Here is a 12,383-nt window from a genome sequence, read left to right as displayed (position 1 = left end):
TGATTTCAGAAAGTGTGTGTTTGTGTGTGGGGAGGGGGCAGACGGCAGAGCAAAACAACTGCGGCGCGTGCACTTTTGGGAAAACACTAATTCATTTCTGAAACTCGGAATATTCGCTGATGCACTGCCCCTGTTCCTCTGTAATATAATGTAATATAATGCCCGCGTCTCCTCTACAATGGAGCTGGGAGCAGAGGTCAGACTGGCTATTATTCTGTCCTGAGCGTCTCACTCTATGCACTCTCCCACTAACACTGTATCACCGTGCTCCGATGAGAGTGGCCACTGCCGCGCCGCTTTGTTAGCACTAACACAATCAGCTCCTATTCAGCGGGGGGGCGTTTGTGCCTTGCCCATCGGACTGTTCTCCGCCGGGCATTGTGCCTCGTATAAAGTCAGCGATGGCCTGTAGCACACGACCGCAGAGAAAAGGACGTGTCAGGATTGGACACATGGCCGTGATGGTGGCAGACAGGTTACATTGTTGCAATGACAGAAATGGAGAGAGGGAAAAGAACGGAGGGGGAGGGGCAGGGTTGAATCGAGGGTGCGAGGAGGAAGAGAGGGGGGCCAGGGGGAGGGGGGGGGGAGTAAAGAGTAAAGACATGTTAAAGAAGAATGAATGGGGGTACAGGACGGGGAGAAATACTGATACTGGCAAGAGGGAAAGGGAAGACAGACTAATACATTATAGAAGACCAAATGGAGATGGAGGGGAGTAAGGCAAGGGCCACAGGCTCATACTGGATAGGTGACAGCTCTATTGTTGCTTAAGACAAGGACCTCCACTCTCTTCTTCTTCTTCAATACAAGTTGTATGAGCTTTATTTAATCTCGGTCTGTGCTGGTACACCAGCATATCACCCCAAATCTATCTTCCTGTCTAGTAAGGTCTACACAGACACATCTAGACACATTGTGACATCGCATGTCTATCTTCTTTTCCAGAAGGTTTGCAGACACATGTCTGTCTTCCTGTCTAGGTCTAGAACAGGGGTCTGCAACCTTTTTGAAATGTTTTCATTTTATAGATAGTCAGTGTGCCATGTCAACATTCATTTTAATGACATATATTATTACATAAATATTCCAATATTTCCGATTGTCCACGAATACAACCTTCTTTTTAAATATTTTCTTTCACATTGTTATAATGATCATTAGACTAGCAATAACGCACCTATCTCCCAGACTCACTCCTCAGTCAGAGTTCAGAGTTTTAATGAATGTTTTAATTATGTGCAGGTCAGGATGTAATTTACATACAAATGTGAGGAACTTCATTTATTTTACTACCTTTTTTAATGTTTATTTTAATATAAACCAAAACTCCTCTCTCTCACACTTATGCCAGACCACCAGTGATCACCCTTCTTTGTGCCAATGTAGGCCCCGGTGCCAAAGATTGCCTACCCCTGGTTTAGACTCTAGAGGCACACACTCAAATGGCTACTTGAATAACCATGGTAACTTAAGGTTTCTCAACTATTTAATAGTATTAAAATATGATCCTTATGATTACCTTTGATTCAGAGGTACTGAATACAGAATAGAGAAAGGACGGTAGTTACCGTGTTCAAATTTTCTTCCCATTTTGTATAGAGGGGTTACTCTCTCTAATACAATCTGCAGTGGTTGGAGGTGGTCTCTCTGCTTTTCCATTAAGAGGTATTGAGGTAACCTTGGTGTTGGTTAGGTCACCTACTGGTTGTAGCCCTGCCTGAAGCTCATAATTGATTCCCTCTTGAATTAGCAGTAGATGTTGGTTTGTCACATGGGAGACTGTTTATTGAAAACCTCTGAAGAGGATTACTGATTCTCATCCTCTGTTTTTCTATCTCAAACATTTGGCATAAAGAACCATTATGAAGACATAACAAAGACAAGATAATATATTGTCTCACACTGACCTCTGCTGGTCAATATACTGTACTGCATTCTAAAAGTCTGGTAGGAAGGAAGGAAGGAAGGGTAGATGGCCTGGGTGACTGAATTGATGGGTGGATGGATTGATGCTGAGGGTAATTCAGTAGTCATACATACCAGCACCGCACTAAGAATGAAACAAGATATGGGTAAGGGTACAAAATGGGTAGTAGTGTATGCTATTGGTGGCTGCGTTACTACTTATCATGCCTATGCCCATTGCCTACCATGGCTCTTTAGCCGATTGGTAACGTATGTACGCAGATTGTTGATACGAGGTCCCGGGTTCGCCTCCCAGCCGAGGCTACAGTAGTAACACTACTAGGATAGGATAACAATATCCTATTTCGGCAGTGGAACGTGGACGTCACAAACATAACATCTGGGCTTGAAAGGTACCCTGTTGCTCCGATCCAGACTTGGCATACCAGGCTTGGCACAAACACTGTTCAGGGGACTGCCATGAGAATAGTCTTGGTCAGGGGCCTCTGGGTGCCACTGTTGTTCATGTGACTACAATGACAATAGTCACACAAGGGGCCATGTTTCACAACTAGTAAAGAACATAAATTGTATACAACTTGGGCGTCAAATGCACCACCTGACAGAGATCATCCTAATATTACAAACAAATGGCAGCCTGTTACGTAGAGGTGTCCAAAAAAGGGGTAAAAAAGGAAATGTAACTGGTTACAGTTACAAGGGAAATGTAAGCTTACCATAATCACAGTCAATATTCAAGTGAGTCACTTCAGGTCAGCACAGCTGAGGCGTGCCCTCCTGACTTGCATCAAGGCAACTCTTTAGTGTTAGGCTAAAGGCTGTGTTAGGCTCCTACTTGGCCTCACCCCCCGAACCCATCTCACCCCTGCCCACTTTGACAGGCTGGAATGGCTTAGGGTCGACGACAGAGTACAGCATCTTGCAATGGGTCTGGTCCACAAGATTCGATACACCACCAAGATACCCATGTACCTGTCTAAATACATCCTTAATGTAAACGAAGTCCACACCCACAACACCAGAGGGAGTGCAACGAACCATGTACAACCCAGATTCGGCACAAACAAGGGACTAAATTATTTTCGCTCCTATGCCACCAAAATGTGGAACGCCCTACCAACAGTCATTAAGACATGCAAATCCCTTTACTCCTTCAAAACCGCTCTCAAAGGGCACCCACGGACGGCTGCAACGCATATTTCTTTGTGAGTTTGGGTCTTTCAGACACACGCAAACAGCGTTTTCGGCCACTCAAGCGGAGGTTTTTGGAAACGGATAAAAGTGAAAGATTTCCAAAATATCCGGATCAGTATGCGAAACGGAGCTTTTGAGAAACGATGAAGTCACTGCTCATTAGCGCATATCATTTTTACTAGGGGGTGCATACTTAGTTTAGAGTAGACTAGTCATTGGTTAGACATGGGTTAAGGTTAGGTTTAGGTTTGCTGCCCCGTGGTAGGTTAGGGTTAGGGTGAGGGTTTGAGATAGGTTGTAGTAGTCTAAACCAAATACTGTCACGCCTGGAAACTACACAGATATCTATCCGATTGTTCATGTTTTTATATCACTGTGTTAATAAGTAACTTTAACTTATCATTGTTGCATCAACTGCACCACGTCACGAGCGAGCAAAGGCTCATGCATGCTGCATCCAATATAAATAATATCAGCTACTACTAATACTAGTCCAGTCCACGGTGGCTACCAGATGATTTCATTTGCATTGGTGCGGAGGGTGAAGCTTGAATAATAGGTTAATTGTGGACCGCTACAGAGAAACTGTGGATATGGCCAAATGCCATTGCACAGGAGACCAAAAACAAGTCTATGCATGGCATGTTGTGCCATATAGCCATGTGAAACTATTCTCGTGCGTAAAGTTCGTCTGACAGCTACACCAGCGCATGCCACATGGATGTGAGAATCATGCATTTCCTCACCTTCTCATGAAATCCCCTACATGTTCATTGCGATGAAACATGACGGTCATATTGTTTCAGGGCTAGACATCATAATGTTTTGTAAAAGGACAGACTGTACATGCCATATTTTGCACTCCGTTTCATGGTCATGGAGAGAGGGAGAGAGAGAGAGAGAGAGAGACAGACAGACAGACAGACAGACAGAGGTGTGAACGCAATCGCATGGTTGGTAAGAAGAAAGTATAGAGTGGGTCATGTCCAGTCACAAAGCGCACCGTGCGCATGGCTCGTGTTTAGGTAATAGCCTGAAGGGCTGCATTCTGTTGTCACTGTGCCTGCCGACCATGTGCGCACGTGAACGATGTTCCCGAATATGTCCTTTTTTAGCCTACATTATAAAGTGACATTTAAATGTTATTATACACCTCGAAAATAGTCACTCTACAAGCTCACAACTGGTTGCGGACACGACACTTCTATAGGTCTGACGCTGCTATTGTTTTCTGTGCAGGACTTGCCTAGAGCAATGATAAAGTGTCTATCATTGGGTGTATGAATCAGAATAATTTTTTATTATATGGAGAGAGAAGATCCAGTGTCAGGATTTGGAGATTTACGCACATAGACATACTGACAGACAATGCAAGAAGCATGTTCCACTTCCACTCACAATTTAGGTGGCTTTTAAAATGCGGTACTTATTCCTTAATTAAAAAATATGTTAGGCTTATGTATTTGGCACCTCATACCTGTAAGTGAAAATATAAAATCAAATATAATATAGCCTACAATTGAAACCTGGCTGCTACTGCAGTGATTTTCTCCTGTGTTCAATGGGTTTCCGCGTTTGTGTGTGGACACAGATATCTTTGTCTGTGCTTGCACAATAACATTTGTGCATGTTCTTGATTTTTCTTTGTTTGTTTGTTTCTAAAATTCAAGCTCTTGTGCTTGCCATTTCTAGCTATTTGTTGTCATTACCTTGGTGCTGCCTTCAGGGTCTAATGCATTGACACAGGAGATATACTCCTGCATGGACTGCTCTTTCTCCATTTCTCCAAGCTGCTTCCAGGCTTGCCTGAAGAAACGACAGCATCACCATAAACAATAATAGGACTATTTAGTAGGGTAAAATTTCCACGAAAATGTAAATAAATAAATATTAAATAAAGTATTAAAATTAACACTCATGTGTTAAATAGAACAGATATGTACGCCTAACACATCTTTCTCATTTAAACGGGTTGCAACACCCACACTATACACATAAACAGACATGCTTGTGCACGCACGCACGCACGCACCTTCATCATGTTTCAAACTGGCATAAGGTTAATTCGGAGCAATGATGTAAAGGTTATTTCCTGGGGGGGACATTTATTCATTCAGTGTAGATCTAATAATGTTTTAAGGCCTGTACCAACACATATGATCACTAGTACACAGGCTGAGGCTACATACCATTTTCTCTGTCCTTCAAAGTCAAAAAAGCCTGGCTTTGGTGTATTGCACTTTCCCACTTTGACCTGTGAAGATAACTTAAAATCGTCAATTGAAACTCAGACTAACAGCAATAAATAAAATAAAGACATATGGCATAATTATTTCCAATGCATGCATATTTGCCAATTGAACCAAATAAGACTCAGATGTGCAGATGTGTAACTATGATTGTACAAATGTTAAAGGTGTATTTGGTTCTCTCAGAGTTACAATTTATACACTGTACATTAGATTACAGTAAAGGTCCTTAATTGGCGCTTGGCTTGCAGACCTTTATTCTTATTCTTATTATTAATAATTATTTGGGGGGAAATTATTTGATTACATTATATAGATACTTATTTTCATTATTTCCATTGTGGTCCTCTCACAAGCAACTACTAATAATAATGTATGAGTTGTTATAAAGTATATAGTGTTATAAACAGATAATACAATGCATTGTGAGTATGTTTATAAACTAAAGCGTTATAGACACGCATGGATCCAATTTACACAAAACAAACTTGACAAGTTGACAGTGACCTCAACATCACTGTCTCACACACACTGCCATGCTGATGTGACAGTCACCTGACCTGTTTGTAGCGAGCATACAGGTACAACAACTGGTCCCTGCTAGCCGCCTGGACCAGGTCTCGGAGACGGTCCGCCGCAGCCTCAAACTCCTGCTCCAGTTCCTCCCCTTCCAGCCCACCGGACCCCAAGTCCACTGCGCCACAGTCAAATTTCCCAAGACCCAGATCCGAGTCAGAGTCCGTACCTGCTCCCCCGAGGGGCTCTCCTGTGTCGGGCCGAGCCGGGTCAGTACCCGAGCCCGTCGCTGAATCCGGGGAGGACGACGGAGACCGTGATGCCATTATATATATTTTTTATTTGTACCGTAGTAGTGTAGTAGCGTTGAAGACAGCGACACCGTTAGCAACAGCAATAGCAGAAATCGTTACTGGATCGTACTCATGGTGGGTTACGATGTGTCGGTAAAGGTTTCTTTAATCACGTTCGTTCGTTCCCTATCATTTCCTTTGCCATGGAAGTCCGATTTGTTTGTGTGGGAATGGTCCGTGCGTGGTACAGTCTTCTAAAACCCCGGCTGGAAACCATAGCTAGAAACAAACGTTCTGGTTTTGGCTGCGACAGACCGTCGGTTGTGTTCATAGACTGTAAAAAAAGAAATAGGTTGCGTTGTGTAACCTTGTAACCTGTATTACAAGGTAACGTATTATATAAAATAAGACAGCATTGCCAGAATTTACTACTATTAATTACTGTTATTTTTTAATTATCCCGTAGTTTTAAATTAACTGCTTTTATGGCGGTTGTGAGGGGGCGCCTCCGGTCAAACCCAGAATTACAGGACAGGAAGTGAACGAGGGGGGGGGGGGTGGAATCCGGATGGAATTCAGCCACAAATAGGATTAAAACACTTCTTTATTGAAAACAAATGACTAATACATTTCACAAGCACCCCGTATGCCTCTCTAACATTTGGGACATCAGGGTAAGTATACCTTATATGTTGCATACATGTTTGGAGCTCTATGGGGGCAGCTGGTGCCGTTCTTCCCCTCCGGAAAATTTGAGTTTGATTGAAAATCTTTTGTGGGTGAGTTTGAGTTGTGCCTAGAAAGAAACAGATTTCAGCAGAGCTGAACTGCACAACCTGTCCTACTCCCCAGTCCCCACCCCCAATTTTGACGCCCCTGGATTAAGAGCGCCTGCCAGAGGCGAATACTTCTTATAACTGACTCATTGCTGCCAGTTCCCATCGGATGTCATGTGGGAGTTCTGACAGCTCCAGCCTCCAGGCAATGCTGAATAACTGCTACCTTGCATAACATCTTCAGAGGATTTAGGTCTAAAATCACGGTTGTCGAATCCTCCAACGAGGATGATACGATCTCCCACCATGTAACAGGCCAACAGATCATATTATAGGTCTAGGCCCTAGACTCTAGGGCCTGCCCTGTCCCCTTGGGCTTAACCTGCTTCCAGGAGAAGGTCTCTGGATTGAACTAAACCACAAATCATCGAAATCCCCGCACCGCCCCCATTACGACCACCAGACCAGTTATGTACAGCTCTCCATTGTAAGTGTAACGCCCGGGATCCGAACTCAGGCCTCCCGCGTGAAAGTCCAACATCTTAACCACTAGACCAAAGTTATATCCCTCTGGAGTCCAGTCCAGAGTCTGGACTGGGGGAGATATTAGACTTTTGAGGCCATCAGGCAGAGCCACTGCTACATAAGCAAAGGCTGAATGATGCCAGTGTGCTGTGCAGGTCCGCTCTCTGTCTGTGCCAAACACTGTGCTATAATGTCGTCCTTCATGGGCCTTACAATACCCCTGGGCCCCACACCCCCAAATACAAACATCTTTGTCCCAATAATGGTGGCAAAGTGACCTGATACATACTGTAAGAGTACCTCTGGCATTAATTAAATACCAGACCATTGTGGTAGTGTCCAACTTGTTGATGTCTTTCTTTACAAGCCTTTAGCCCATACATTTTGGGGTATCCTCCAAAGATATACATGACCTTTCCCAAGAGTCAAGACACATGCTGAGTGCATGCACCGGCTTCTCTCTGGAACAGTCCCAGAAATATTCGTCTTGAACTATTTGTGGGTGTTACAATTGACAATTTAGGCATTTAGCAGACCCTCTTAATCCAGAGCGATTTACATTAAGCAAGAACAAAAGTAGTACTACTACTATACCAGTAGTTGTACTATTTTTGTTTATTTCTTAACCGTTGCATAGTTGCATAGTGCTGTATATTTGTAATATGTCATTAAATGTTCCATAGGCTTGGGTTTTAAATCCTCTTAGCAGACCTTATATTTAACTCTTATATACCTGTGCTTTTTTCTGCAAACTGTTAACAAAGTATTAAATCCATAATCAATCAATGCGAGGCTATTCGTGTAAATGCAGAGAAATTATAAAATAAAAAGCATTGACGCAATATTTTCAGCAGGTGTCACTATTGGCACAATGGACAAATTCTTCATGCAGGTTGAACTTCGGACAAACCTAATAATAGGCCTATAGGCCTACTACTACTAACTAACATAATAGGTCTAATTGTTTGTCATATAGGTCTAGGCTAGATGAGTAGCCTAAAAGAGGAAACGTAAATCGGTCAGTGAAATAGGACAACAACTTCTTCAAGAGTTTCAAGTACGAAGCTGAAATTCTCTCATTATTTTTGCTTTGAGATTTTAATAGGCTGTATACCCAGTTTTATTATAAACCCATGATGCAGCAGTCTACTAGAATATCCTACAAACAACGTAACATAACATAACGTAACGAGTCTGTATAGTGAACCTGCACTAAACTTTTAATGATGCTAATTTGTCGTGATTTGTGAATGTTCTGCTGCAGTTTAGGACTTTAGGCCCACTGTACGCGCGCGCGCGCACACACACACACACACACACACACACACACACACACACACACACACAAATCTCTCTGAAAACTGAAACAGTGATGATGACGTCGCATGCTTCTCCGATAAATGGGTAGGCCTTTGCCTAATTTATAAAGGGAGGATCGATGTGTCATCATATTGTAGGAATTTCGCACAAAAAACATTTAACAATTGCTGAGTTAATTGAGCGAGAGATGCGTGCGCCTCTATACCTGCTATAGTAGCCTACAGTGTGGTGAGTGTGACAACTCCAAGTTGCCAAATGTTATTTAGGCTACGCTAATTTGTACTCCGCAGTCCGCACTACTACGGTGTTGTTCGCCAAAATGAACTAATCTACAAGCTAACAACGCATCGCGGAGGGACGCGTTGTTTAGAGATCTGTTATTTTGGGGGGCGAGCGACACTCCTGCGCGATGCAGTGCTGACGCAACCACGTTGCTGGGCTCAAAGCGATGGCGGACCGCAATGTGCCCAGATCGGCCCACGGAGCGACGGCGGAAAGTCACTGAAAGACATTTGTACACCGGCTCGGAGCGGCTCCGTTATATTGTTGACAACAAACCACCTGTTCAAGTGAAAGGAGCTCCTGCCTCTGTTAACTGTCAACCGTTCTACTACAGGATAACAATTACAATATTAATAGTATGCGGGACGGCCACGGGATATCGTCTTTGGAATACGGTTGTTGTTACCACCGGGACGCAGCGGCACAAGTACAGTAGCAGTGTTGCGGGGCTGCACGCACGGAGTGCACGCCACGCATGCGAGCCAGCAGCAGCAAGTTGACTGAATTTAATAACAAAAGTCGCGTCGACAGGGAAGGAAGGGGACAGCCAGTCGCACTCGGACTGACGGAGGTTTTTTTAAAGGACAGCTGGCCTGAGTTGGGAACAGTCGCGCTCGGATTGACGGAGGTTTGAGGGGACAGTTGTTCCGGCAAAAATGAAATTCGCGGAGCATCTTTCGTCCCATATCACTCCAGAGTGGAGGAAACAGTACCTTCAGTATGAGGTAAATTATTTTTATATTTTTGTAACCTCATATCTACGCTAGATATTGAGGTTACAAACGGAGCTAAGCCTACCCCCTGAATATTGTCATCATGTCATGTCATATACATCATGACTTTTAGCCTACTTGTTACAGCAATAATAGTCTGATTAGATAAGAGATGCCTATGTCTAGTCTATGGTAGAGAAATTTACTTATAGCACTACAATTCTGCGCGCGCGCGCACACACACACACACACACACACACGCACACACACACACACACACACACACACACACACACATATATATATATATATATATATATATATATATATATATATATATATATGAATGCAGTTTTGTGAAATAATTGTTATTGAGTGCAATCAAAATATTTTTTTTGTTGAATTTTCATTGAAGAAAAACATTCTTACATTAGACTCAGTAATTGTCTCTAATAAGACTAAGTAATTGTAATTAAAACCAATATCTGTTGAACCATATTTTAGCGGGACAATTCTGTGCAGAAATCCACTCTCCACTGTCCTCTGTCAAATATTGCTTGCCTTGTTCTATAAAAGACTGTTCGCCAATCTCCAGCCATCGTTCATAGCTACCCCTTAATGCCTATAGCCTTTTACAAATATACCCAATATCTTTTCGTTTTTTATTCATTTTTGGAAGCTTTTTTCTCCTTTCTTGTAAACATGTGTTTCATTGTTTGTAATAGCATCAGTTGTCAAGTTGATCAAGCTCCATCTCTAAAGTGACATCCAGTCTGGTGTCTTGTGTCTGAGTGTGCAGCTGGAGTCTGTTGGGTAGACAGACAAGGTCTTTGTTTGGTGATGATGTGCCCCAAGTGTTTTGAGAATAGTACCTCACTTTTCACAGTTTCATTTGAGAAACTAGAGTGTGTATACTACATGCAGTGGCATCACAGCCAGGACACACGGCCGTTCCATTTGGCTCTATGAATTATGGACAAAGAGCCTGTTTTTCTTAGCTTTTTTCAGCCTCAGTTGACGCTGCAATGTCTCTCTTCACTGGTTCAAAATCTACTGATGATTACAAAACAGAATATTTGCCACAAAAAACAATTTGAACTTGAAAGGGGAAGCCAAAATGATGGCAACTGATTGGTATATCATGAGCATCATGGAAATATTTAAAACGTTGTTGATATACCCTTGGAAATACATTGATGAATGATTGATGATGATGATGATGATGCTGCTGCTGATGAGTGTAAACACATTAGATGGAGGATATAGGGCAGCAGTACAGTTTTATTTGAATTTAAGTTCAGATATATACATCCCTGTGTGGTCTTTGTATAAAGGACGACCTGGTCTCGTATGAACGAGACCAGGGACAGATGCGTGGCCATATACCAGCCATTTTACACCTTCAGTCTTATTTGGTGCTCCACTCAGACACTGACCTGCATGAGATGGATGGTGATGGCTTTTCTCTCTGCCATCAGCCTTTTGTTTGCATTTATTTTAGTTTTACTATATCAGAAATATTGAATAGATTGTTATGCAGCATTTTGGAATATTTGAGTGATTGTCAGTTGATTCATTCATTTACCTGGGAAATTACTATTAAAGGGATGTTTTTCTTTTTTTTCTTTAGAATTACACAAATGTTTCTAGCACTGATGTTAAAAGTACAATTCATATTGTTTGATGTGACATATGTTTCTAAGTCTTAGTGATATAACGTTTTTACAACTCAAATTGAAAGGAATTAGAAGTAAAAGTAACAAAAAATAAAATCATTCTAATCCCAAATTGACATTTATGTGTAATTATGATCTGCAATGATTCAGTTGGAATCGACACTTGTGCCCTTCTGTTCGCAATTATGCAGAAGATCCTTCCAGGCTATGGGAACAATTATTTTAGAAGTCGAGCTCCCACCTGAGCTAATGGCAGCAGGAGACTCTGAATCCTGTGGTGAAAAAAAATTGGTGATGCTGATGCCTTTAAATTAGCATTGTAATGGAATTGAATGCGTCCGGCTGAGCTACATTTGTGTACTTGTGCAAGGCTGTGTGTGTGTGTGTGTGTGTGTGTGTGTGTGTGTGTGTGTGTGTGTGTGTGTGTGTGTGTGTGTGTGTGTGTAGGTGCATGCCTGGGTGTAGGTGCATGCCTGTAGTCTTTGTCTGACCAGTATGCTGTTTTTTCTCCAAATGAAAACGGAGGCAGAGAGATTGGAGAGACATACTGAAGGTGGACATACATCTTTATGCAAGGCGTTGTCCTTTCAATGACATTGTAGTAACTGTTGAATGCAGTAATATGTGACGTTTTCATAATGGCTACCTGCGAAATTTAGGCTTAAGGCTTCACGGTACACGATTGCCTTCATGCCTTCATATGCACAATAGGGTAATTAACCTACTGCCCATATTTCACTGCCTCTCCTATCATTGTTATTTTTAGACCATACAATTGTATGAAATACTGTTTATTGAGATTGGTCTGCCATTTTCGATGGTAAATGATGTGACTCTGCTGCTGTAGAATCACAGCTTTAGTTAGATAGAAGACACTTCATCTAGGCATGGAGGGATTGACGGAGGGATT

At 42.4% G+C, this 12,383-nt stretch overlaps 2 protein-coding genes across 2 annotated transcripts in view; one reads left to right on the top strand and one right to left on the bottom strand.

Moving 5' to 3' along the window:
• The window catches only part of acbd6 (acyl-CoA binding domain containing 6), a 36,852-nt gene extending 30,434 nt beyond the window's left edge, over positions 1 to 6,418 (bottom strand). The window contains exons 1-3 of the mRNA XM_080769457.1: positions 5,933 to 6,418; positions 5,313 to 5,377; positions 4,833 to 4,929 (exon numbers count right to left, since the gene is read on the bottom strand). Of these exons, the coding sequence (XP_080625583.1) occupies positions 4,833 to 4,929; positions 5,313 to 5,377; positions 5,933 to 6,214 (444 nt within the window). The 5' untranslated portion in view covers positions 6,215 to 6,418. The remainder of the gene's footprint in view (positions 1 to 4,832; positions 4,930 to 5,312; positions 5,378 to 5,932) is intronic.
• Positions 6,419 to 9,189: 2,771 nt separating this feature from the next.
• Positions 9,190 to 12,383, top strand: part of xpr1a (xenotropic and polytropic retrovirus receptor 1a) — a 99,065-nt gene continuing 95,871 nt past the window's right edge. The window contains exon 1 of the mRNA XM_080770851.1: positions 9,190 to 9,809. Coding sequence (XP_080626977.1) covers positions 9,741 to 9,809 — 69 coding nt within the window. The 5' untranslated portion in view covers positions 9,190 to 9,740. The remainder of the gene's footprint in view (positions 9,810 to 12,383) is intronic.

Source organism: Protomyctophum bolini, assembly GCF_963924005.1.
Source record: "Protomyctophum bolini genome assembly, chromosome: 8".
Taxonomy (NCBI): domain Eukaryota; kingdom Metazoa; phylum Chordata; class Actinopteri; order Myctophiformes; family Myctophidae; genus Protomyctophum; species Protomyctophum bolini.
Note: the sequence above shows the minus strand (reverse complement) of the source record. Positions and strands in the feature narration are given on the sequence as shown.